Below are 22907 nucleotides of genomic sequence, written 5' to 3'. Positions count from 1 at the left end.
AAGCAGGGTCACCTAGAGAAGGTTGCACAGGACCATGTCCATGTGGGTTTTGAGTATCTCCAGAGAAGGAGACTCCACAACCTCCCCAGGCAGCCTGTTCCAGGGCTCTGTCACCCTCAGAGTGAAGAAGTTCTTCCTCATGTTCAGACAGAACCTCCTATGATTCAGTTTGTGCCCACTGCCCCTCGTCCTGTTGCTGGGCACCACTGAAAAGAGTCTGGCCCCATCCGCTTGACACCCACCCTTCAGATATTTATAAGGTCTCCCCTCAGCCTCCTCCAGGCTAAACAAGCCCAGCTCCCTCAGTCTTTCCTCATGGGAGAGATGCTCCATTCCCCTCATCATGCTTGTAGCTTTCCTCTGGACTCTCTCCAGTAGCTCCTCATCTTTCTTGAAGTGGGGAGCCCAGAACTGGATGCAGTACTCCAGATGGGGCCTCGCTAGGGCAGAGTAGAGGGGGAGGAGTACCTCTCTTGACCTGCTGGCCACACTTTTCTTAATACACCCCAGGATCCTATTGGCCTTCTTGGCAGCCAGGGCACACTGCTGGCTCATGCTCAACCTGTCATCCACCAGGACACCCAGGTCCCTCTCCACAGAGCTGCTCTGCAGCAGCTCCGCCCCAAGCCTGTACTGGTGCATGGGGTTGTTCGTCCCCAGGTGCAGGACCCTGCACTTGCCCTTGTTGAACCTCATCAGGTTCCTCTCTGCCCAACTCCTCAGCCTGTCCAGGTCTCATGAATGGCAGCACAGCCTTCCGGTGTATCCACCACTCCTCCCAGTTTGGTGTCATCACCAAACTTGCTGAGGGTACACTCTGTCCCTTTATCCAGGTCACTGATGAATAAACTGAACAAGACTGGGTCCAGTACTGACCCCTGGGGACACCACTAGTTACCGGCCTCCAACCAGACTCAGCGCCGCTGATGACAACTCTCTGAGCTCTGCCATTCAGCCAGTTCTCAATCGACCTCATTGTCCACTCATCCAGCCCACAATTCCCGAGCTTCCCAATGAGGATGTTATGGGAGACAGCATCAAATGCCTTGCTGAAGTCAAGGCAGACAACATACACTGCTCCCCCCTTATCTACCCAGCTGGTCATACCATCATAGAAAGCTATCAGATTGGTCAAACATGACTTTCCCTTGGTGAATCCATGCTTACTACTCCTGATAACCTTTTTTCCCTCCACTTGCTTAGAGATGACATCCAGAATGAACTGTTCTGTCACCTTTCCAGGGACAGAGGTGAGGCTGACCGGCCTGTAGTTCCCTGGGTCCTCCTTCTTCCTCACCATCAGAGGGACCTTGACAGGCTGGAGAGGTGGCCCTGCGTGAACCGCATGACGTTCAGCAAGGCCAAGTGCGAGGTCGGGGCAATCCCAAACACAAGTACAGGCTGGGTGGAGAGTGGCTCGAGAGCAGCTCTGAGGAGAAGGACCTGGGGATACTGGTGGATGAGAAGCTCAACATGAGCCGGCAATGTGCACTTGCAGCCCAGAAAGCCAACCACATCCTGGGCTGCATGAAGAGAAGCATGGCCAGCAGATCGAGGGAGGGGATTCTGCCCCTTTACTCCGCTCTCCTGAGACCCCATCTGGAGTACTGCGTCCAGCTCTCGAGCCCCCAACATTAGAAGGACATGGATGTGTTGGAGCGGGTCCAGAGGAGGGCCACGAAGATGTTCAGAGGGCTGGAGTACCTCTCCGAGAAGGACAGGCTGAGGGAGTCGGGGCTGTTCAGCCTGCAGAAGAGAAAGCTCCGGGCTGACCTTCTAGCAGTCTTCCAGTACCTGAAGGGGGCCTACAGGAAGGATGGAGAGGGACGTTTCGCAAGGGTGTGTAGTGATAGGACAAGGGGGAATAGCTCTAAACTAAAAGAGGGCAGATTTAGATTAGATATTAGGAAGAAATTCCGTGAGGGTGGTGAAACACTGGAACAGGTTGCCCAGAGAAGCTGTGGCTGCCCCCTCCCTGGCAGTGTTCAAGGCCAGGTTGGCTGGAGCTCTGAGCAATCTGGTCTAGTGGAAGATGTCCCTGCTCATGGCAGGGGGGGTGGAACCAGATGATCTCGAAGGTCCCTTCCAACCCTTACCATTCTGTGATTCTGTGGTTCTATGATTCTTGCCCTTTTTGAAGACTGGAGTGACACTGGCTTTCCTCCACTCCTCAGGCACCTCTCCTGTCCTCCAGGACCTTTCAAAGATGATGGAGAGTGGCTCAGCAGTGACACCTGCCAGCTCCCTCAGCACTCGTGGGTGCATCCCATGAGGCTCCATGCGTTTGTTGGTGTCCAGTTTGCTTAAGTGATCTCTAACCCGATCCTCCCCAACCAAGTGAAAGTCCTCCTTCCTGCAGGCTTTCTCTCTTTCCTCCAGGGACCTTTCCTGAGGGCCAGCCTTAGCACTAAAGACTGAAGCAAAGAAGGCAGTCAGTAACTCCGCCTTCTCTGTGTCTTGTTACCATGGCACCCACTTCATTCAGCAGTGGACCCACACTTTCCTTAGTCTTCTGTTTGCTACTAATGTAGTACAAGAAGCCCTTCTTGTTGTCTTTGCCATCCCTTGCCAGACTTAATTCCAGGTGGGCCTCAGCCTTCCTTGCTGCTTCCCTGCATGCTCTGACAATGTTCCCATATTCCTCCCAAGTGGCCTGTCCCTCTCTCCACATTCCATAGACCCTGCTCTTCCATTTGGGTTTCACTAGAAGCTCCTTGATCATCCATGCAAGTCTCCCGCCTCCTTTGCTTCATTTCTTACTCCTGGGGATGCACCGATCCTGTGCATGGAGGAAGTGATGCTTAAAAAGTGACCAGCTCTCTTGGACCCCTCTACTTTCTAGAGCCCTAACCCATGGGATTCCTCCAAGTAGCTCCTTGAAGAGGCCAAAGTTAGCTTTCCTGAAGTTCAAGGCTGTGATCCTAATTTTTTGCTCTGCTTCCTCCACGCAGGATCCTGAACTTCACCATATCAAGGTCACTGCAGCCAAGGCTGCCCCCAGCCTTCACATCCTCAACCAGTCCTCTATTTGTCAACACAAGGTCCAGCAGCACACCTCTCCGCATTGACTCCTCCACCACCTGTGTCAAAAAGGTATCATCAATGCTCTGCAGGAACCTCCTGGACTGTGTGTGCCTGCCTGTGTGGTCTTTCCAGCAGCTGTCACAGAATCATAGAATAATAGAATGCTTTGGGTTGGAAGGGACCTTTAGAGGTCATCTAGCCCAACCCCCCTGCAGTGAGCAGGGACATCTTCAACTAGACCAGGTTGTTCAGAGCCCCATTCAACTTGGCCTTGAATGTTTCCAGGGATGAGGTCTCCATTTCCAGGGATGTGGCCTCCAATTTCTCCCCTTCCCCATCAGGGACCGAGTCAGGAGTCAAAATGCAGGTGTCTAGTGGTGCTTACAGAGCCCCAGGGGCCATGCCTTGTCAGGGTGGCTGCAGTCCTCCATAAGAACCAGGGCCTGTGATCGTGAGGCTACTTTCAGCTGTCTGTAGCAGGCCTCATCGACTTTCCCTTGCTGATCAGGTGGCCTGTAGTAAACACCCACAACACTGTCACCCATATGAGCCTGTCCCTTAATTCTTACCCATAAGCTCTCGTCTCTTTCTTCATCCACCCCCAGGCAGAGCTTGATACACTCCAGTTGCTCCCTCACATAAAGAGCAACTTCACGACCTCACCTTGCTGGCCTGTCTTTCCTAAAAAACTATGTAGCCACCTATGACAGCATTCCAGTCATGCAAGCTGTCCCAGGTCCTTAGCCTGCAAGGACCACAGTACGCAGACCAATGCAACTGCAGTTGAAGTGAAGCCTTGATGAATTTTCCCCCTTCACCTCATTCACCTGAGCCAATTCACTCTAGTCACATTAGTACGTTTACTGATTTCATTGACATACTTTTTGAGGAAGAAAATGAGTCAAGAATACTTACAAGATCAGAGCTCTACACACATAACTTACCAATGTCAGCTTCAGTTTATGATAGACTACAAAAAATGACTAAAAACATTAACCTTTATGCCCTTCAACTTGTTAGCTACCAAACATGTTAAAGACCAAGTACATCAATGATCGAGTGCTAAAGCAAATGTACAGATACCTTACCCAATCTAAACTACCTCACAGTATTCACTTACAACAGCTCTCTTACTTAAGTACAACACTATTCCTTGTATCAGAGGTCTTACAAATATCGTTTCACACAGGCAGTTCAAAAAAGGCAGGTGCTATCAGCAGGTCTCCTAATAAATTCCAGAAATTTATATGAGGAGCATCCACAGAAGCTCTGACAGGTTACCACAAGCTGATTTTTTTACACACATGCTGTCAGAAAAATCAGTTCTAACATGATATTCCTTTTACCATCCCAGTACAGATTCTTCCTCCTGATCCTCATGGGGTTGAACCTTCATGTAATAAAGGTACAGAGCTCAATTCCCAGTTGTTATGATTTAAAATTCTTTTCAGCAAGCCAGTTTTTCCTCTCTCACCAATACTTTTCCTAACAAATATAAAAAAGAATCTACTGTATTGGTTTCCTTTTGGAACTGTCCACTGGCATTGATTCCTTTACTTCATTCAGCAATGAGCTCCCATTTTACCTGATCAGCTTTTGATACCAAAGCAGTGGCTGAAGTTCTTGTTGCCTTTGATATCTCTTCCAAGTGTCAAATACAGGCAAGCTTTGGTTTTCCTGAAACCACCCCTACATGCCTACTCCTGCTTCTGGATTCCTTCTTTGTAGCTTGTCCCTGCTTCCAACTCTTGAAAGCTGCATTTTCGCACTGGACCTCTGTTTCCTGTTTAGCCAAGTCAGTCTTCTGATCAATCTTTCTGTGGATTACTCCTGTGCTTGGAGAATGCTCTCCTTAAAGACCTGCCAGGTTTCTGAAGTTCCTTGCCCCTTCAGAGCTGCCTCCCATGAGATGACACCTACTAGTTCACTGGTTAAAGCCAAGTATACTGACCTGAATCACAGCATATGTACTCTACTTGCCGTCCTTGCTCCCCACAGGATGTAGAATGTCACTATTTCATGAGCATTACAGCAACAACTGCCAGTGATTATCAACCACTAAGCAACTCTTTTTAGTGAACAGAAGATCCAGCTGTACACCACCCATGGTTGACCCATCCTATCCAGAATTTTCCCTGACACCAGCCAGAAATCACTTGGACCACTGTGATCATCTGTGTTTCCTGATACACGACATAAATACAATGTGGTCATACCTTGTTCTGAAAGAGTAAGCGCTCTGTACCCTGGCCATGTCTCAGAAGCACAGGCTGCAGGAAGATGCTGTGCTTGCAGACAAGCTTGCAAAAATGTCCAACACTCCAGAGTTTCCTGAAGACTGCTGTGAGACTTAGAGGTAACATCACCTCATATTGTAGGCAGCCTATCCTTTAGCAGAAAAATAGCCCTTGGACGTTTTTGCTTCAATGCTCCAGGGTTTCCTAGACTACTGTGAGATTCAGAGGTAACACCACCACATGTGGGTGCGTGGGTGGCATACATAGCTCCATGGAGGAGACAGATAAATGCAGCTGGGCAAAGAGATTGGCAGCATATTTTCTCCTGCCTGGTGAAGTTCCTCTAGTCATAGCAGCCAGATTACACTGCTCGGAAAGGAAAAGTCGTGTCCATGTACACCTTTATGGTTTCACACGCTTCCCCAAACACTAGAAACAGACAGTGGCAAATGCCTGTCTGAGATGCGGCCTGGATGCAGGCTGGCATGGCCTTACATCCTCACTGAGCGCAGAGTAGGAGCTGCAGTCTTCCTTAGCTCCCTCCTTGCCTGCATTCCTTCCTAGAGGGCGTGCAAGAGGCCCTGTCTTTGAGCTCTAGGAAAAGGTGACTCCGAAAAAGATCAGTTAAAAAAATCCCACCATCTGCCTTTGAAAATTCCCAGAGTAAAATATACAGAAAAACACATCTACAAAGAGAATTTTTTTTTTTAAACTCCTTATGGTTCAACTACACACTTATACAGAGGCACACACGTGCGTATCTCTCTTTGCGGTATTGCATAATTGTGTCTCTCCTTATCCACTAACACAGAAGGCTAGGACGTTCCTTTCATCTACTTTACCACTATTTAACGCCTCCAACAGAAAGATTTTTAGCCTTTTCTGTCCTTCCTAAGTAAAATCAGAGGAAGCCTCCAAAGCCTGAGGCTTTCCTGTCACTTGTCCAGAGTACTTGGTTGTGTTAAATCAGAAACAATTGTGACTTCTCATCTCCCGACATAAAATCTCTAGCACTATTGCCAATACCTAAGTTCCTGTTTCCAGTTCTTCTAATGCCTTCAGATCAACTCCTTTTCTCAGTATATTATCACTCAAACCAAGCCACTACCAGCAAAGAGCACAAACACGTAAGAGCCAAGAGCCAAGCCAAAGTGAAACTGTGTCAGTCTTCACCCCTGATACCAGGCAGTAGCAGATGCTTAAGAGAAAGACTGTAAGAAGCTACATTAGAATGGAGTGACCCTTCTTCTGGAGCATCATATTTCCTTCTTTCAGCAAACAGTTCAGGTACTGAGCTGGAGGAAGCACTTGAATCAGTGTTTTAAACAGCTGACAATGAACTGAAAGAGTCAGGGTTCATTAAAGGGGAACTTCACAAACTCAGCGCCAGCTATTTCCAGTCACCTGCTCTTTCACTCCCGATGAAGAATCACAACAATCACTCAAGGGAAAGCAACAGGACACTGTTTACTGAAATACACCTGCAAGAATTGGAGGCAGATCCCTTAGTACCTAAGTAGTGTTTTACACTTGGGAAATTTCCTTGCATGCCAGCACGACCAAAATAGCTGAGGAATATCTAGGACATTTTTTAGATTATTTGTTCAAACTCTAAGGTTTTTTGTATAGACAGGCATCTGTATTAAAAAGTGTCACCCAGTCCTCTGAAAATGTTTTCTGTGGATTGGAGGGGAGAACAAATATTGATTCTGTTGTCTCCCTTACCCATCCACGACACAGCTTCTTACAGACTGCAAAGGGGAAATGGAAAAGGCAGTTACCGCTCACAAACATATAGAGAGGATATTAAAATAGCTGTTTCAGATAATTGGGTGAGGAAGAGTCATAAACATAATCCAAGGCCTCCGAATAATAAGCAGGTTTTCTAGTGAAGAATCAGCAAAAGATTAATTTCAAGGATTTGGGTTGGACCCCCAGGAACCTGATCTGGTCAAGCATGCTTGAAAGTGTCTGGGGTGAATTTTGCTTAATATGTATTTCCTTTAGGACACTGACTAAAGTAGAGCTGAGAGTCATGGACAAGAGAACCATACTGGAAACAAAAATGAAAATTTGATCCCAATCAGAAGACATGGAAGATTTTTACAGCACATGCAGTTCTGCTGATAGCTGAATTTCAGGAATACACTTTCAGGTATACGAAGACATGACTTATGTCTGTGTTCATCTTTCTTACCCGTTCAAATTTCAGTCAACACAGTAATCTTCAGAAAAGAGAAGGAAAGAACCTAACAGAGGACAGAGTTATCAGAGGCTGCAGTCTCTCAAAAGTTTCCTCAACAGGCTTCCTCCTTTTCAGACCACTGCTGCTTCCACTAACAGAGATCTTTGTAGCCCACATCTGTCTGCTCTCTGTCTTTCACACTTCAATTCTCTTTCCCTGTCTCCCACACCATCTCTATATAATCCTCAGTTGGTCTTGTGCTTCACGCTTTTGCACTCTTGAAAGTGGCTATTTGTCACAAAAAGCTTGCTGAGAAGTTGGATAGACATCCAAACTATTTTAACATTGTTCTTCCCCTCTATGCTACAGCCAGAAACAAATCTCAAGCATGGCTGTGAAACAGATGTGATGTAAAACATGTCAATAAACTCTTGTCTAAGAAAAATTCTGCCTCAAAATTCCCTCACCAATATATTGTGAAATGCGTTTTTTTTTCACGCACTGCAGACTTGAATTCTGTGGGAGAACACCGTTCTAGTAATTTCAAACCAGTTATTACCCACAACTTGTAGCGGACTCCTCTCCTTCTACATGTCAAGGAGCACAATGTTTCTGGTTTGGTTCAGTCTTCTCTGCTGGGCTCTCCATTGTTCCAAGATCAAAGCTGAAGCTGAGTAGAGGTACAGGTCTTTTATTCGGATACTCACATAGAATTGTATCTTACCTGTGCTACGAAGGATTACACTTCATCAACCATATATAGACGTCCTTAATTTTATTACCTTTTGTATCACTTCTCGTAAAACTGAAACTAGATCTTTGCAATAAAGCTTGTGAAAGTCTTAATTAATTTGTTTGCCTGTCTTGAATGGATTTGGTTTGTTGACGCATCTACTCTAAGAAGACACTATTTAAGCAGAAACATCTCAGAATGTATACGTGTATTAGGTGTATATATGCATACATTGTCCCCAGTACTCATCAGCCTCATGTATGTACTTACTTTCAGGGTTTGCAGGGTGTCGGTCCATTCCATGGAAGCTATCTGAGGTATAGCAGTAAGGAGTATGCTAGTAGCTTTATTTGCGTTTCCTTTCAGCGTCTTTAAAACTTTATCCACTGAAACCTAGAAATACAATAAAATTGAGTGATGTCTCTCAATTTTGATGGCACACATTTTAAATACTCAAATAAATTAATTTCACTCGTACATCTCTAAGTGAAAAGATGATGTCTTAAAACGCCACAAGCAATTTGGCCAGTAAAAACTTCTTTCCTCTGTGGGTGTATGTCTGACAGTATTTTACACAAACAGAAGACTGTTGTGGTTGAGCCCCAGCGGGCAATAAAGAACAACACGGTCGTTCTTTCGCTCTTCCCCTGTCCTGGTGGGATGGGGAGGAGAATCAGAAGGAAAAGGTAAAACTTGTGGGCTGGGATACAAACAGTTTAACAGAACAGCAAAGGGAGAAGAAAATAACAAAAATAACACGGATAAAAATAATACACAGCATACAATTTTCTCGCCACTCGATGCTCAGCTTGCTCCTGAGTTGCAAATCCCCGTGTTCCAGCCAGCTCCCCCACTTAAACACTGAGCATGATGTCACATGCTATAGAATATCCCATTTGACTGGCTGGTTTGGGTCAGCACAACCAGCTTCCTGTGATAATTAACCAGCTGAACCCAAGACAGAGAACGAAAGCAGATACATAATTTTGCACAGAGTTGCAAAAGAAAAAACACCAGACCAATTACGGGAAGGCAAGCTCGTACACAGAGCTCAGGAGCTTCATACACACGGACCCTCGACTCAGACAAGAAGAGACAAAAGGTTTGCTAGTAGTGAGGTAAGTTTATGAAAATGAATGAGGTAGCAACAATTGATTCTGTTCTTACTTTCACAATCATTCAGAGTAACTCAGTGATACAGATGTAAGCTAGAACAGATTAGGTTCAGTATGTGATCTCTTATCAAAACCTACAGGTTCTCATCCAGATTCCTCAGGACAAGACTCGGAGGAAAAAAAAGTTTCACTCACTGCTTCTTCATGTTCTTTCCAGCAGTCGTAATCTGTTGCCATGGCAATACTGGCATAACTCATTCCAGCTTCTTTGGCAAGAATCACTTCAGGCACTGTGGTCATGTTGATAACATCAGCTCCCCAGCTGCGAAACATCAGGCTTTCTGCTCGAGAACTGAAACGTGGGCCTTCAATTGTGATCATTGTCCCCTTGGAATGACACTGGAGCCCAAGCTTCTTGGCAGTCTCAATAAGAACCTGCAAAACACGCCAATATCAGAAAAAGAAAATAATTCCCCTGGTGCACTGCTTTTGCATCGCATCAAAAAACTTTCAGTTTCCTTATCCAGCAGATAAATTAACAGTCCTACTAACAGGAATGATCCTGAACTCATCTGATTTTGTTCATATCAGTTGGATTACTGTTTACAGTGGAGACCAAGATGAATGGAAACCAGAATTTTTTTGCCTGATATTTAGGCTGTGCTGACATTGAGAAAACAACGGTGAAAATGCTCCACTGAGCACTAACATTACCACATGGTGGAGCTGAGCTGGTAAGAACAGTAATAGGAAATTTACTTTTTCAAAGTAAAACTCTACAAGCACTTACTTCAGAGTACCTGGGAATGTGTAGAGAAATTGTTACCACATTTTCCTACCCAGTGACGGAGCTATACACTTTACACACACCATGTACTTCACATTAGTCTTTATAGTTGCAGCTAGAACATTGTATATGGCAGAATCACCATGACTTACTTTCTTGGTAAATCGCCAGGCTAAAATCAGTTGATACAGTAGGCACTGAGAGCAGCCCTGAGGAGAACAACTTGGGGGTGCTGGGTGACAAGCTCAGCATGACTTGGCAATGTGCGCTCACAGCCCAGAATGCCAACCATACCCTGGGCTGCATCAAATGCAGCGTAGCCAGCAGGTCGAGGGAGGGGATTCTGCCCCTCTGCTCTGCTCTGGTGAGACCCCACCTGGAGTCCTGCATCCAGCTCTGGAGCCCTCAGCACTGGAAAGACATGGACCTGTTGGAGTGGGCCCAGAGGCAGGCACAAAAATGATCAGGGGGCTAGAGAACCTCTCCTATGGGAACAGGCTGAAAGAGTTTGGGCTGTTCAGCCTGGAGAACAGAAGGCTCTGGGGAGACCTTATAGCAGCCTTCCAGTATGTGAAGGGGCCTGTAAGAAAGCTGGAGAGGGACTTTTTACAACGGTATGTAGTGATAGGACAGGGGATAGTGGCTTTAAACTGAAAGACAGCAGATTTAGATTAGATATAAGGAAGAAATTCTTTACTCTGAGCATGGTGAAACACTGGAACAGATTGCCCAGAGAGGCTGTGGATGCCCCCTCACTGGAAGTGTTCAAGGCCAGGCTGGATGAGGCTTTGAGCAGCCTGGTCTAGTGGAAGGTGTCCCTGCCCATGGCAAGGGGGGCTGGAACTAGATGATCTGTAAGCTCGCTTCCAAGCCAAACTATTCTATGATTCTATGTGTAAACGGGACTAGGACACCCGTAACTGTCCTGAGTAGGAACAGGAGGGTAACTGTGATGACATCTGTTAAAAATGACCACTAACAGACAAGAAAAGCTTGAAAAGAAGTATAAAAGCAGCACAAAAAACTGAAAAATTGTGACATGACAGGACAGACCTTCATAACACAGCAGCAGTGAATACATAGTCAGGCACCACTGGAAGCTGCCTTCAGGCCAAGTGTAGCTGCGTCCCTGCAAAACGCTGAGAGAAGCCTGCAGCCCAGCCGGTCGGCCAACCTGCCACAGGCAGGTGTAACACCTCGAGTGTGCTGTGTAACCTTGTGGGATGCCTCCTCACTGGCATGTGGATCAGTGGATTGTGTGGAGCAGTGCAAATACACATAACGCTGGACTACCCACATCTCCCACTACAGGTGCCTGTAAACAGGTAAACCTGCACTCCCAGAAGAGGGTGGGTGTCCATGGAACCCACGTGCGCAGTGGAAGGGTGTCTGTGCATGCAATATGTGTGAATACGTGTGTAAGGGTAAAGCAGAGCTTCTGGGGATTAGCCACAGAAGGACGCTTAGCAATTTGTAGGTATTTATTAATATGCTGTAAGTTAACCTAACATTAATCACACCTAAGATTGTGGTTTATTGCTGACACTCATTCTGAATGTATGATTCACTGAGTGCCAGTTAACTACACGTTGTTAATAAATCAATAGACAGCTTGAATTGTGATTTAGCTTCAACCACAGTTGAGCAGTATTTCCCTGAAAATCTTTACCAAGTTGCAGCTTTATGATGTTGCAGTGAACCCCAATTTCTCAGAGCACTAATAAACAAAGCACCATACATTACTCAAAAGTTTGCAGTCAGAGAAAAGATAAACTCCTTTCAGATTCTCATTTATAGTGCATAAACAAAACAACCCAGAGTATTTTCATGTATTTACACATATACAATTTAATATAAAGTTTTCATATGTTTTCATGCAGAATTCCTTTATTAGTCTATTACATTAATAGTTTTGGCTTTATTATTATTGTGCTTATCTATGAAATTCCCCAGAATTAGGATAAACTGGGCTGAAATGATCCCAACAATTTTCAGGGATAGTTCCAGGAAAAAAGTTTAAGTCACTTTTATTTGGTATTTTCAAATGAAGTGAAAGCATCCCTTTTAAGCCTGCTAAGAGCTCAAAACCACATGTTCTTTAAAACATCTGTTAGGCTGATTAGAATGCACAGGCTAGTGAGATAATGATCACATGTGAGATTGGGAAGTACCTAAATGTTTTTTCTCTGTTTGAAAAGGAGCATTTCTCTGTTGGCTTTTCAAAAAATGTAATACCCAAAGAACATTAGCTACTTAACAATCAAACAAAAACTAGCCTTGGCATATGTTTCCTGCAACCTCAGGAAACAGCTTATACGTGTCTACTTACCTTTTTTTAAAACATGAGAAAGAGATACATTGTGCCAATCCCTTCAGTAATAACACTGTTTTTAATCCATTTCAGAAAGTGTACAGTCAGTTCTCAACAAACTCCTTGTATCTGCTGTGACATGACATCATGCTCAAAGTCAGTAAGCAACTAATCCTTGGTGAGTGCATGTGGCTAGGCTTCTGTTGCAGGAAAAATGCAAAGTATTTTGCATAATTTGCTGCCTAATGGAAGCAGTGCAAAAGCATGCATGTGTATAATATGTAGTTGATTGTTCGCTCATGAGATTCAAAATGTCTTTATTGCAAAACACCTTGATTCCCAGCACACTGAAGCATTGTTCTGCTAACGGTGCTGTGGAGGACCTGCTGGTAGGTATCTCGAAACCACACTGTGTGAGGCCAGTTAACAAACATAGCCTATGATGACACTGAAGTGAACGGGTGACAAGAGTGGAATAGCTCAGTAGTACAAATGTCTGTACTGCTCTCGGTACAGACTGGGCCACCTGCTTCACAATTCACCTTTGTCCTGCTCAGTGTAGTAACTGACTACACAGAGAGCACATCTCTGAGATGGGTATGACTGATTCTGTAAGCTTTCCTGTGCCCCTGGAGAGTGTACCTCCCTGTGGCTTCTGATCCCAGCATTACACAACAGCACAAAATGTGCAGTTCAGTCTTCACCTTCCTTTTTCCTGAGGTCTAAGAATATGCTGAGGTGGCATATTTAATCACAGATACACTCCTCCACGAAGCTTATAAAAGTGTTGAAAAACAGAGCAGTGTTTTTGAAGCCTGAAAATCTTGAAGTGACAAAACTAAGTGCAACAGTTAAGAATAAAAGGCTACTGTAATTTGGCTTCTTTCTATGTTTAACATCCTTTAAACTCAGCCTTGATCCCCACCCACTGCTACAGTGCACAAAAAGCACAATTGCAATATTGTAATTTCTGTGAATGCTAAAGTACTATTTATTTATTTTTTTGTATGATGTAGAGTGCCTCTACCATAGGTGCAGTTTTATTCAGAACAAAAAAGGAACTAATTCCTAATTCAATCCTCCTGCTTTGTCCACTTTGTTGCTCTCTTGGCTTGTTACCTGATAAATAAAGATCTTTTGCCCTGTTATTAAGACCCTGGGTGAATCTAGGTTGCAGAATAACATCTTCTGCATACCTCCCTTAGGAAGACAGCTGCTATAGACATAAGGTCTTTTACTCCCCATGCCTTCTAAATATTACGTTCTTCCTTAATACCACAATATATCTGAGAAACAGGAACAAAGAGGTGTAGGTGGTGTCTGTATTCTGAGAATATATAATTAGACGACTATATTATGAGTAAGTGCCATAAAACCAACATTTCTAAACACTGTTACAACATTCACTAACCTCTCTGGTTTTGGTGCAGAACGGCTCTGCCATTGGAATATGACATACTCCTGAAAGAGTGGAATGCTGACCATCGTATAAAGTACAATGTCTTTTAGTTGTCCTAGAAAAGCAGAAAACATGCTCAGAGAGAAGAACATGCAGAAAACAGAAGAGCAAGCAAGAAATTTACACAAATCCAAAACAATAGCATTCCTGAGGAAACAAAAATATCAGTACAACCTTAATGACCACCTGTAGTCCTGTTTTGCCTCTGTACAAACTTATCAGAATTGAGCTCAAGAGTATAAAAGTGTTACTCCAGTAGTGCACTGTCAATTAGAGAAAATCGATTGTTAACAAGACACTGAAATGCTGATTTATCCCTAAATTACACAAGCAGTCACATTATGCTGCAATTCTACCCAAAAGAAATCAGCTAAATTTAATAGTCAGGCAAGTTAATTTCTGAAAAAAACCAGCACAGTAAGCTTTCAGGCAGGGAAGGAATCAAGTCTGAATTACCACAAAGCTAGTCAAAACAGAGCTTGTTCATATCATTGCATTCATATATTGAAAGGGTGGGAATTTATAAGACCAGTTTCCTGAACGGAAGAGGTGTGAACTCAACCAGAAAAACCCTGGAACAGAACGTCTTCATATTCTCAGAAAGATTATACACATGCATTGGCAGCTTGCAAGTAGAAAAATCCTTTATTTCCCCTCTTTCATTTGAGAAACTGTTTCCTTGCATGGAAATGGTCAAACATACTGCAGAAATTACCATCCACCATGCCACTTTGACAACTACTGGAACTGCTGCCCACCATCCCTTTACCTTCAAATGCACTGCCTCAAGCTAATTCAGCCAATTGGATCACAAAAACCTATAGAACAAAATTATTTGAGATATTCCCTTCTTCCCCCCCAGTGTGTCACATCTTGTACTTCATAGGAGAAAAGTAAGGTAACAGACAAATTCAATTCAATTCACAGTTAAAATACAAAATTTCTGCTGGTGATACTAGTCACAACAGTTTCCCCACTCAAGTCACAAGCAAATATTTAAAAGAAGGTTTTAAATACAAGTTACATGTTAGAGTAGAATTGGAAAAAAAAGAACCAGTAGGGTAGCCTTCAGGATGAGATTATAAAACAGGAAAAGAGATGAGCAAATCAAAAACATATGCAAAATGGGATACAGCTGTTAAAATTGGTTGAAACGCTAATATTAATTTTTCCTTTACGGGATACTGAAGAGCTGCAATTAGAATGTATATGATTTTACACACTTCCCCCCCCCAGTGTCTTCTAATGAATTATTTAGAATTGGAGGAAATGGGAAAAGTCATAATCCATTTCCTGCAGTATAGTATTTCAGATGTTGTTAGTCAGGCCCTTTCACTCAGAAAAGCCCTGAGGAAATATCACGTATGTATAAATACTAATCTCTAACTTTCAGATACCCTACATTCTTAAGGCAGAACACACATCACTACATGTTTAGCACCATACCTACAAACCGCATGGGAATAAGTAACAGCGGTAAGACCTATGACTGGTCTGAGCAATGGACCGCATGAGTTTGCACTCCGAGTCCATATTTCCTCTTTTGCATGGAGGGCTGCGGCTCTGCAAAGGCCACAGCTATTCGATATGGGGCCAGCTGACGTGTCCATAAGTTGCCAGGCTTAGGGTGAGAATAAAGGCAGATTTGAACCAACCTCTGACTCTTGCTATCTATGAAGTAATGGCTGGCATAGAGGAATGCCTTTTAGCCTCTCCTCTTTTCTGCAGCCCTGCTACTGAAGTCAGGAGTTGGCCATCCTGATGTGTCCTACTCAGCTGTCTGCGAGGTACAGGGCAGCAGCACGTAATTTTCACCGCTGCAATACCGTTTCTCTGTATCCATTGTAGAGAGCACAAAGGTTACAGAATCACAGATGCCTTCCTTTCCCTACTGTCACAGAGATGAAAAGCCACAGAACAAATTACAGTATCTGCCTAAAGCTCCTCTCATTATAGGAGTTTCAAGACCTTCCCCATGTACCTTGAGTGACTCCTTATGGAGCCAGTAGGAAACATTAAGGAACTCAATAGCCTTTCTTCAAAGACAATCTGCTCCTTAGATCTCACAGTTTTAAATGTGGAGAAGTCTGCATGCCCTCCATCAGAAGCAGAGCCTGCTTAACAACAGAGCAGAACATCTCCGGCTGAATGTTATACAATTGCCTGATGGTTTACATTAAGACAGGAAGAAGTCACCAAGTACCTGCTTAGAAGCTAGCCACACTACTCGTAGTAGCAGCGCATGATCCAGAAGGATCAAACATAGCATAAAGGGAAAGTACAGAGATGCTCCCAGTGGGGGAGATCTGAAGCAGCACCTGAAAGCATCGGACTGATAACTACAACCAAGCAGCTCCTGCTGGCCGTCTGACCTCTGCAGGGTTCTATGGAGCACCCCCAACGGACCTTCATGCTGCCTCTGGGCCAAACAGTGGATGGCAGTACAGGAGAAAAGTGATCTCCTTCCCTGGGAAAGGAACATGTATGTTTTTATGCATAATCGCTTGTGTACAAAGCTCAAGGAGACAGCGGTACTCACAGTGCAAGCAAACCCTTGCACTGTTGTGCCATGCCTGCATTCCCCTTACTGCTTGTTCAGAGCTACACGTACTGCAATTTTGAAGGTGTCCCCAGAGTTTGTATTCCCCACCCTGCAGCCATAGCCACACTTTTAATCAGACAGTAAGATGGCTTTTGCTCCTTCATCTTTATTTTATCACAGTCACACAAAATTTTCTGGCAATGCTGATTCTGACTGATGCTAAGAAGCAAAATCCAACTCAAATAAGTGAGCAAACCAACCATTTCCATCTGTGACAAACTGTCCACTACCATTTGCACCATCACCTTCCCCTTTCTTCCAACAGTGCTGAATTAGCAACAAGCTATTAGTAATTAAAGAACAAAATGAAAATTCACGCTGGCACCTGCTATATAAAAAGTCACCTTGGCATGCTCTGCCTCTTCAGCAACAGTCAAAGAAAAATCTTCTATGAAAAATTTTAAGGAGCGTAACAATACTGTAATAATTGTAATGCTGTATGTGACACAAAGAATCCAAACAATAAAGGTGGGACCTGTCACAGGATTTCTTTTATGAAGCTATTTTCTGCATCTTCTCGAGCTGAGTACAAATAAGTAGTTAGCTTCTTATTCTTCTTTTCCTAGCAAACATCATCAGCAACACAAAGTATTAGCAAGCCCGCAATCAGTCTGATCTAGCCAGTCGACTAAGAGCACTGTAATAAACTAACAGGAGCCAAAGGCATAAAAAAAAATTTATTCCACATTTTTTTTAGGCACTTGTTTCACAGAATAGAACAGCTGTTTTAGCCCATAATAGTACCTGTGATTACTTTTGGATCTGGAAGCAGGGAGAAGATCATGTAAATATTTTGGTACTTATTTAACAAAATGTTATCTTTTATTGTTTAGACAGACATACTAATAGATAGGCCTGAAGAAAGCAGAGACTCTCTATACAAAATCAAATACTTACTAGAAGTGCTACTGATCTGCAGAATTAAGCTCTCAAAAGTTTGGAAATGCTACATAGGTCTAGTTACACCTATTCATTATTCCTAATCACAAGCGAAACCTATGCCCTAAATTAGGCAGAAGTCCTACACAACTCCGCATATTGAGAACCCGTTATTAATGCCACAGCATGCGTGCCCAAGGGGAGCAAATTACAATCGCTGCCTACAGCTTTCTGCTCAATTCTAGTTCTTCTCCCATTCCCATTCACTATTAACCCTTCTTGTTTCACGCCTGAAAGAAGAATAATGATGTCGTCCCTACAGAGAATTAGAGCCCTCATACCAAAAGGTATCTGGACACGTCGAAGGCACTGATTTTAATGGCAGCTTAGGTAAACCCTTCCCACCTAGACACAAGCCTCTTTCCTGTGTAGTGCCTGGCATGGGTTAATCACCATGCAGAAGCCAGGGTACCTTTCAACAAAAATAACTGATGGTTTTTGCAGCTTTAACCAGTACCTTTTTCCTAAGACTGCTGACATGGTTTGTTTGCAGGACTATGATCTTTCATTAGAAGGTATTTCACAAAAATTGCATGTTTTCCAACTTTGGTGGACAATTGGTCTATTTGGACCCATGAAACCTTCTTCCCATCAGCAGTAGTTTTCATAATGTCTTAGGACGTATAATGCAATCACTCTTACAGATGATACACCCCTGTGAAAAGCAAAAATGCAGACCCTACCTCTGAAGAACCAGCAATCTAACACTCACTGGGAAAGACCATCAGGGAAAAAGACTTACCACAGAAATCAAACTGTCAGACAAAACAGACTATTATGACTTGTCAGTTTTATGAATTATAGGGCAAGCTAGTAATGATTTTTAAATTTATATTAGCTATCTCTTTCCACACCGAAACATTCTCACTTGCTCTTCTGAGAAGCTTGTTAGTTTCCTGAAGCCATGAAACAAGTCCTCACTCTTCTACTCAGAAATGAAAACTTACTTGCCCAAATTAAATGTTGCTCACATACAGGCTACTTCATTACTACTCAGGAGTATCTGAATCAACTCTAAATGAAGACACAGATCACAGAAAGACTGAGGTAGGTAGGAACCTCTGGAAATCATCTGAGCCAACCCCCCACTCAAGCAGGGCCACCTAGAGCCAGTTGCCCAGGACCACACCCAGACAGCTTTTGAGTATTTCCCAGAATGGAGATGTCACCACCTCTCTGGGTAACCTGTGCCAGTGTTCAGTCATCCTCAGTGTGAAAAAGTGCTTCCTGATGTTCAAAGGGAACCTCCAGTGTTTCAGTTTGTGCCCACTACCTCTTCTGTCACTGCGCACCACTGGAAAGAGCCAGGCTCCTTCTTCTTTGCATGGTCCCTTCTGGTATTTATACACATTGATAATCTCCACGTTGAGTCTTCTCTTCTCCAGGCTGAACAGTCCTAGATCTCTCAGCTTTTCCTTGTATGAGAGATGCTCCAGTCCCTTCGGCACATTTGTGGCCCTTCGCTGGACTCTCTCCAGTATGCCCATGTCCCGCCTGCACTGGGGAGCCCAGCACTGGACACAGCATTCCAGGTGTGACCTCACCAGTGCCGAGTACAGGGGAAGAAGGATCACCTCCCTCGACCCGCTGGCAACGTCCCTACTAATGCAGTCCAATATACTATTTGCCTTCTTTGCTCCAACATAAATGATTCCTGTTCTTTCACTTACCTTCACCTCAGATAAATACATTGACCTGTTCAACAACAGTTTTTTTTTTTTTCCTTCTTCTTGACATGTTCTCAAAACCCAAACTTCACCAAGCTGATTATTTCCTTTCTAGCTCAGAAAACATGATGCAGACTGGCAAGTGCTGGGAAATGTAAAACTGTGGGAGGAGATTAGCCGGCTTCAAAATTAATTGTAAATTTTCATAATGACATATTGGATGAAGGATGGTCTCAGATTTCGTATCTGGGTTCATTTCCTGGCTTTGTTAATGTCTTTCTGCCTGATCTCTGCAAGAGTTAGTTTCTCCATACTTTCACCCTCATCCATAGCAGATAATAACTCTGCAATCATTTACAACGTTTCTTGTTTAGAACTGCAGGCCAGAGGCTACTTCTTACCATGCATGCAATTCACAACTTAGCATGGTCATGCTTCCCTCACCTACCTAGGAGTCTGCCAGATGATAATGCCATCAAAATAACTGATGCTTTACTTGCAATCATCTAAATCATGTACAGAAGTGTGTTTAATATCTTTCCTAAATAAATCAGCATTAATACTAAAATTACTCATTTCCAAGTACTACTGGCAGAATAAGGATGGCTATGATTTAATCTGTAGAAACAGTGATCAGTCTAAATACTTTTAGACTTGAAAAAAAGAAATAAAAGAGACCATTGTCAGCAATACCGCTGCTCTCCATCCATAACTCAACTCTAGTACAACACGAAGCAGTTTACCTGGGGCTTGCTCCTGCAGGGTACTTAGTCATCTAGATACGCTGTACTTAAAATGTACTCTCTTACAAAAGAAAGCATTTCAGTTATGCACACACAAAAATGTAAGTCAAAACTTGAACAGCACTGCAGAGAACAACATCACAAAGAAGCTACATAAACCATTCCAAACATCTAAAATTGGACAAATGAGACTTCCAGATATAGTACACCTACCAGTATTGTTAATAAATTTACCTCTTATAATGTGCAACCATATTTTTGAAACATTTGGTGTAGCTGGTGATCATTAAATGTAGCGCTTTTTTTCCCAATTGCTTGATTTTTTCAGAACATCAGATAATCAAGGAGGGGAGTACTGACTGGAGCACACAGACTTCGCAAAAAAATTACTTAGCCAATCAAAAATGTTAGCATCTCTCCTTGTTTTATAACAACCTCTTCTCTTTCCCCACTGTGTTGCACTTGATCTCTCTTCTGTAGTGTCTCATTATTACTGCCTATATCTTCCTATTCGCCTCCTACAATGCTTTCATGCACCTCCCCCGCTCCTTTCAGATTCTTCTTAAAACTTACAACAGCCTGTGCTCTTATCCATGTTCCTCCCCCACATCTGAGAACAGAAGATCTCTTCAGAAGACTCTTCCCAAGGAGCTACACTTTACTTCATTCAAGGCCATTCTTCAAAGCTGGGTTTCTTCTACGTCTGACAGAGCTCAACTTCTTGTAATCTCATTCCTAGCATGGCTTCTTGTACAAATCTCACCTTTTGCCATAAGAACTGAGGCTATCACTTCACTCCACAAAAAATTAATTTAACATTATACATTATTGGATGGTTTAACCCCACTTGTGCCCTTTTCCCTCCCCCAAAACTAAGAACACAATAAAAAACAAATGTTACTCACCTGTCAATGAATTGGTCAATTATGACAAGATCACCAGGTTGTATCTCCTCTCGTAATGAACCACAGGCAGTACTCACTAAAACATGTGAACAATTTTCTTCTTTTAATGCCCAGATATTGGCACGGTAATTGACGTTTGATGGCATAATGGTATGATGCCTTCCATGTCTGCAAACATACATGTTCCATGAGTAAAATAAATGAGACTGAAATTGCCTTCCTTCTCCCAGATAAAAAGAATTCCAGGAAATGTAATTTCCCTAACAACATTGGAAGTGGAACTGATCTTTTCAGCTACTTCAAGTGCAGCTTGTTTTCCTAACTGTATTAAGGTTCTCTCTTTATTTGATTTAAGAAGTAGTGGCGTGGTTTTCTTTTTAAATGCAAAACTTAGAAGTTCAAGACTTTAAGAATCTTGATAATATATTCCAAATAAACTTCAGCAGCTTAAGAATACAAAAAAGCATTTATCTCTGAATTTTGTAAGTCAGCTCCATAGACTCTGAAAACCCATGTGCAGCAAATTGTATCTTCTATACACCACAACAACTTCGTAAGATTTATATACACCTCTGCAAATTTCTGGTCAGAAGTGCTGTTTGTATTCTTCCAGAAAAGAGTGGCACATCACAGGAAATTAAAACCAGAGAGAACATACTGTTTTAATCTGTCACCTTCCCAAAGAAAACAGTAGAATCATCACATTCTTCTCTTTGCTCTTAAAATTGCTCTTAAAATCATCTGACAGCTATCATAAATTAGAAGAATGACTTGACACTGTTGCAGTGTATTTTTTCACCAAGACAGGAAAAACACAGTCTTATAAGGACAAACTTCCATGTTATCTCTGTCATCACTACAGAGATACATCACTCACATGATTAAATACATTTGAAAATTATTTTCAACCACTTAAGAGGAAAGGAGAAAGCTAATTTCCCAATTCATTCTTCCACAGAGACCAAAAGGTCTTACGAACTGGATCAACTGAGAACTGGGAGTTGCACACAACATGACTGTCCTGGGTTTGGCCAGGACAGGGTTAATTTTCACCGGACTCCAGAAAGGGGCACAGCCGGGGGGTGGGGGCTGACCCCACCTGGCCAAACAGAGCCCGGTATTCCATACCATGTGCCGTCACGCTGGGTTCCGGTGGGGGGGGGGGCGGCACGGCGGGAACGCACTCGTGCCTTGGGGGGGCGCAGCGCCGGTCCTGTTTCAGGAGAGCGGCTGTCTGGGTCGTACGGTTCGTTGTTGTGTTTTCTCCTTATTTGTATCGTTGTTCCTGTTTCCCTCTGTTTGCTGTTCTGTTAAACTGCCCTTATCCCGACCCACCAGTTTCTGCCTCTTTCTTTTTATTCTCCTCCGCATGCCGGCGGGGGGAGGGGCGGCCGTGTGGCGCTTTTGTTGCCGGCGGCAGCCGAAACCAAAACATTATATTTGGCGCCCAAGCGTGGGGCAGGGATAACGGCAGGGCTGAGCAGTGGGTGTTAAAACTGCTTTCTTAGATTTTGTTAAATTTTGTTGTAGGCATTTTTTCTGTGTTACTTAAATAGTCGCCGGTAAAAATGTTTCTGTCTTTCATCAGATGGTTGTGTTTTTTGAATCCGTACTTGCTGTACTTGTTCCCTGTGGTGCTATTCATCGTCACAGGGAAAAGGATCAGGATTATGGTTTTACTGTACTGTACGATATCGACTTATGACATGATAACGTCAATGTGCATGAAATTAGGCTTGTATTTGCATGCGGCACTGCGGTCATTTCCGTACCTCGGACCCCATGTCTTAGAATTTGTGAATAATCAAACCCAATCTGTGGGGAAAACCGAAGGGGATACCTTCCCCTACTCTTTCGCCCCCCCTCTCTCCCTCAGGCTGGTCCTAATGGCTTTTGAGAATTTCGAGTACCCGTGGGATGCTCAGGGCAGCACTCTCCTTTTGTTATGCCTCCTGAATGGGTTTCAGCTTTTGTTTAGGGTTAAGCAAGCAGTTAAGAACATCGTGCAGAGACCTGCCCCGGGCCTGGATAGCTGTGAGTGGCTGGGTGTGTGGGACAGCATGGGCAGGTGTGTGGGACAGCAGTGGGCAACCCCGGTGTGTTTTAAACTCACCCCTGAACACGTGCAGGATCCGGACAATCTAGTAAAATATCTGCAAAAAGTGTGCTGCCACCCTGGGAACTCCAGAGAGACACAGAT

General features: G+C 43.6%; 1 protein-coding gene across 1 annotated transcript in view; it reads right to left on the bottom strand.

Moving 5' to 3' along the window:
• Positions 1–22907, bottom strand: part of MTAP (methylthioadenosine phosphorylase) — a 50466-nt gene that overhangs the window by 5966 nt on the left and 21593 nt on the right. The window contains exons 4-7 of the mRNA XM_075411342.1: positions 20708–20875; positions 13804–13906; positions 9490–9729; positions 8450–8572 (exon numbers count right to left, since the gene is read on the bottom strand). Of these exons, the coding sequence (XP_075267457.1) occupies positions 8450–8572; positions 9490–9729; positions 13804–13906; positions 20708–20875 (634 nt within the window). The remainder of the gene's footprint in view (positions 1–8449; positions 8573–9489; positions 9730–13803; positions 13907–20707; positions 20876–22907) is intronic.

The sequence above is a fragment of the Opisthocomus hoazin genome, chromosome Z, assembly GCF_030867145.1.
Source record: "Opisthocomus hoazin isolate bOpiHoa1 chromosome Z, bOpiHoa1.hap1, whole genome shotgun sequence".
NCBI lineage: Eukaryota > Metazoa > Chordata > Aves > Opisthocomiformes > Opisthocomidae > Opisthocomus > Opisthocomus hoazin.
This window is presented reverse-complemented; position numbering and strand designations above follow the sequence as displayed.